The following is a 5,000-nucleotide window of genomic DNA, read 5'->3' on the forward strand; positions in this document are numbered from 1 at the left end:
ATATATATATATATATATATATATATATATATATATATATATATATATATAACTGATGAGTGGGTTTAACCGAGTGGTTAACCGAGTGGGTTCTTCATTCTACGGTATATATATATATATATATATATATAACTGATGAGTGGGTTTAACCGAGTGGTTAACCGAGTGGGTTCTTCATTCTACGGTATATATATATATATATATATATATATATATATATATATATAGTAAGAGAAAGTGAACTAGCTTTCGTTCACTTACAATAATTAGGTGTTTTTTAGTAGAAATTTGTTTGCATGCCTACAAGTGCTCGCAAGCTCTGTTCTTTTGTTGAGGGTGGCAAACTCTTGTTTACATATAATGTAGAACTTTTCTAGGGCGCACAATTTGCATCTTTTGGTTGCATTAGAGTATGCCTGTGCCCTATCAAGAATTTTCCATCTGATCGTGTTATCTACTCCAGCTTTCTTTAACTGCCACACGTGCTTGCTGAGCTCAGTTCGGTTGCTGTATACTTCATTTCTAAATGATTGTTTGTGATTGGCAAATATAGACTTAAAGTCTGTGTCGGTTAAACCCACGTAGCATTCACTCCCCTACTCTGTTGTTACGGTGGCTTGGTATACGATGCCCTTTGTAAGGCACTGGTTCTCTAGTGGGCAGTCCTCTTTCCTGCGGCAATTGCAGAGCCTGGCGTCGCTTATGGCTTCGCCTGAGTTGGTTTGCTTCAGCAGGCGCGTGTTATGTGCGTCGATTGTACTCTTGACGTTGGGCATACAGCTGTAGGATAGCTTGAGGGTGTTGCGGTTGAATATAGGTCTTAGGGCGTGTCCTCTGGGGAAACATTCGCAGACAATGCGCAAGAACGTCTTTCCCAGGTTAGTTTCCACTCTCAAAATCCGCAGGCCAAGAAAAAGAAATATCACATGGTAAAACCCACCCTTCGATATGAGAGTGAAATTTAATATGTATTCAAGGGATACACTAATTCCTTGTGCTTTTCTTCTTTTTCAAGATGCTCCATGCTCTCCTATTTACACCCAGTGCATGCTAGTCACTTACCAAATGCCATTGCATTGACGATGCCAAGTTCAACGGACTTGATTCCCAATTAACTGCACTCATGTCTTCCATGTTTATGTAGCCAACAGTTTGGGATATGGCATCTGTTCCAGCTCCAGCTCCATTCGCCTCGTCAAAGGAGACGACCAACTATGCCCGTCTGTGCTGGCTTCTAGTGGGTGTGGGAACCCAGGCCCTGAGAGACACCTTTGACACAATACACCCTCCAGCTACTCTTCCGAAGATTCTGTCATTAGCTCACCCGACATTGCAGTGTCTGAGAAAGAAGAGAATTTTGAATCCCACACAATGGGGAAAGCTGTACCCAACTCATCCTTCATCTGTGTCATCAGCCAGCTTTGACATTACACTTCTGATGCTACTGTTGAGAAATATATGCAGTCTCACTCCTCCTGCCAGTACTGGAAGCTGGGACGAGCTTCCTCTCCCTGGTGATAACAGTCCTGAGGCAAACATTGCGAGGATCAAGTATTACAGAAACCAAGTTTATGCTCATGCAAGCCAAGCTTCTGTTGATGATGCAACATTCAATATGTTATGGCACGATATAAGTAATGCACTACTTGCCCTTGGATCTGGGGCAACTTATTCCAGTGTGATCAGCCGCCTGAAGACTGAGTGCATGGATCCTGTTGTTGAGGAGCACTATCGACAGTTGCTGAAGGAGTGCAAGATAGACGATGATAATACGAAGGAAAAGCTTGAAAATTTAGGAGGTATGCCCGACCCCAAAAATGAGTTAGATATCTAATTAACCTTATGATTGCGGATGAGCTTCTTTGCATGCGTGGTTTCCAGTGGTTTATGGTTGGGCTGGACAATTGCATTGCCTTTCTCAAAGATGTTTACAGCTCAAATTTCTCACACACACATAAACTATGACAATGAGCTCGTTTTTTATTAATTTTGTGCATATATATATATTGCTGTTCATTTTGACTCATCACACAAGAACTGAAAGAGACTGCATGCTCTAGTTTGTTTGAAGAGGGCTGTTCCAAGTCCACTTTAAGAAGCATCACACTGAATGACTACTAGTCACATCGTAAGGGGCTAGTACAAGTGGACATAAAATTCTCCTTAACACAGCTAGGCCACAGCTGCAGCCTTGGCAGATAGCCAAAACTATTTAGCATCTCTTTTGGTCATCTTCTGTCAGACAGAGTTAAGTTTTGCCTTTAGTGTCGCTCTTGGCAACAAAACTGGTTAATTAATATTGAGGTGAACCAAACCAATAGAAACCCAATGTGTGTCTCATTATTGACTCATTTTAATTGCTTTTTCTTTAAATCTAGAAATGCTAAATTCGGGATTTGGAGAAGTGAAAGGTGTGTTGCACTGTAATTAATGGACCAAAACAATACATACATATATACATGTACATTTTGATTTATAGTAATATCTCACCAGTGTGTCTACTTGACTTGTGATTCTACAATGTACATAATGTACAGCAGATAATTGGGTGGTAGCATTCAGAATTCCAAAACGTAGATTAAGATGAATAATTGAATAATATGGGAAGAACAAAAATTAAACATTTTGGCTTAATAAAAACCACTTAAATTTTTGTTCAGAAAATCATACTACTAGGGTCAATGAGATGAGAGGACCAACACGATGGCGATGTTACATGTAGTTTATGTACACAAAATTTTATAGGAAAAACAAACCTGATCACCCTCATTTTGTATTCGTTAAGAAGCAATTGACAGGTTTAGGAAAAATTATCTGGTGGCTTAAATAAAAATTATTGGAGGCAGATTCAGAGCCACCTTAAATTTTCCAATCGCGAAAATAGCTCTAAGTACACTCTAAAGAAACTTTTTAACTTCGAAAGCATTCCACTTTACCTTGCCTGTTACTTTTAGGCAATGCAAAATAGGGGTCACCACGTTCGTTTTTGTAAGTATTAAAAGACAAAGTATTGAATGATGATGCCAATTATTTCTTTTGATTTCCGTTTTTTCACATTTGGGGTGACTAAATTAATTTTCATAAAATGTCCTCTAAATTGATTTGTCTCACCAACTGGCAGATTGAGTTTCACAGTGCTTACAATAAACCTATTATTATTATTATTATTATTATTATTATTATTATTATTGCCTTGTGCCTACAGTTCTCAGGATGTACATGTACATTCCCAAGAAACATAATTAAGTCCAGTGACACAAAAAGAACATAAAATTTCAAAGAAAAAAGTCAAACTTAGGAACAGTCCAAAGACAGTCTGTTATCACATCTACAACTTTATATGAGCATGTACATAATAATTAGAGTCTTTTGTCGAAATCTTGCCAAAATTTAATATGTACAGTGAACGAAATCAATATTGAAGCTATGTCAACTCTCTTTCTATGAACTTTTCTCGTGTCTAGCCCAGTTCACCCATCTTAATTGTAAAGAGACCGTTGAGTTCTTGTATAGTTACTGTAAAGTACCTTTCCTGTCAGCCTTTTTCAGTGTTCGTATTAGTGTGCTCTTTATTAAAACGTGCTCTTTTATTCAATTGATTGATTAATTAATCCATGGATTTTGTTTTGATTAAGGCATCCTGACAAAGAGGCTTAAAACAGATGAAGGCAGCAGCAAAGATACACTAAAAGAGACACATGGTAAGTTCATGCATGCATTTTGTTGACTTATTGAATGGTAGGGGATGTAGCAAGAACCGTTTTCCTTTTTTGCTGCAAAGGTACACTGTATTTTCAAAGTTCCCTTAGTGACTGTGTCTTTTATTCCTAAAGAAATGTCCAAGCATTTGAAGGACAAGTTCAGTGAAATGGAAGGTAGGCGGACACATGTAAATGGCCCGTATTTCATGAGTTAAATTAAGTGTTTGTAACTTTTCAACTTCTGGCAAAGTTTCCATTGAGTGACTTTGCACTATCTGGTGATATCTCCGCTTTAGTTTTATACTCCTTTTGTGCTTGTTTCTTACATTTCGTTTTAAGCAATGGTTTCCTCCTTTTGTGCACACTACTGACACATTTTCATTGTCAATCCTATTATTGACCTGGTTTACTCGTAGGGCCTCATGTTGTGCTTCAGTAAGGCGTCCTTCAGTTTCTTTCTTGAAGGTACCTCTTCTTATAGCCAACTTGCATCCCCTTGATGAACTGTCTGTGGACTCCCCATCCCCATGTTGGCTTTTGAAAATTACTATAACCTATAACATTTGCCAGCGGACGAAATGCTCGGTAAATAGTTAACAGCTTTATTGTTTTCTTATCCAGTGTCCTGAGATCCTCTTTGGTCTAGTTGATAATACCTTGCATCTGTGGTCCTCGGCAGGTATTACACATACCCTAAACCCTCCGTAGTTGGTAGCTATCTCTTACACTGTACATATAATAAACCATTTTGTTCATGTCCATTGACACAAAAAAAACTTGAAATTTTGAAAGAAAAAACTGAAACAGATTAAAGACAGTCTATTTTCACCACGGTAATTGACATTAGACACAGGAGTGTATGTATGTATAACCAAGTATGTTTCGAAGGTTTACAATAAGAAACTTTTAGTATTTTACTTTTACATTTCGAAATAAATTTACAACCCAAATACTATAGCAATCGATAATATATCACAATGAACACAAACAGAGAAAGAGAGCGAGGGAGAGAGCGCTAATTACCGAACTACATGTTGAAGGTTAATTTTTATGCTGTCTACTGTACTATAGCCTATTGTGTTTTGTCCCAGCGGACCCTAATTGGAAAACATAAACATGGTTTTTATGGTAGTGCACTACCGGCAGGTACAAAACGCAGGTCACTGGTCACAGGGCACAGGACACAGGTCGCAGTTCACAGGTCATTATTTAACCTATACAGAAAGTATCCTAAACATTCATAAAAGCTAACCTTAGGCCTAAACATTCATAAAAGCTAATTTTAGGCCTAAATAGGCC

General features: G+C 38.0%; 1 protein-coding gene across 2 annotated transcripts in view; it reads left to right on the forward strand.

Annotated features, from left to right (window-relative positions):
* LOC138046026 (protein NLRC3-like) overlaps window positions 1-5,000 on the forward strand; it is a 93,170-nt gene that overhangs the window by 22,211 nt on the left and 65,959 nt on the right. Inside the window, exons 2-5 of one of the 2 annotated variants that reach the window (XM_068892719.1) lie at window positions 1,145-1,799; window positions 2,379-2,411; window positions 3,636-3,701; window positions 3,834-3,875. In XM_068892719.1, the coding sequence (XP_068748820.1) occupies window positions 1,160-1,799; window positions 2,379-2,411; window positions 3,636-3,701; window positions 3,834-3,875 (781 nt within the window). In that variant the 5' untranslated portion in view covers window positions 1,145-1,159. Of the gene's footprint in view, window positions 1-1,015; window positions 1,800-2,378; window positions 2,412-3,635; window positions 3,702-3,833; window positions 3,876-5,000 lie in introns of both variants that reach the window. The other variant, XM_068892712.1, reaches the window with a different exon arrangement.

This window comes from Montipora capricornis, chromosome 1, assembly GCF_036669925.1.
Source record: "Montipora capricornis isolate CH-2021 chromosome 1, ASM3666992v2, whole genome shotgun sequence".
NCBI classification, from domain to species: Eukaryota; Metazoa; Cnidaria; class Anthozoa; order Scleractinia; family Acroporidae; genus Montipora; species Montipora capricornis.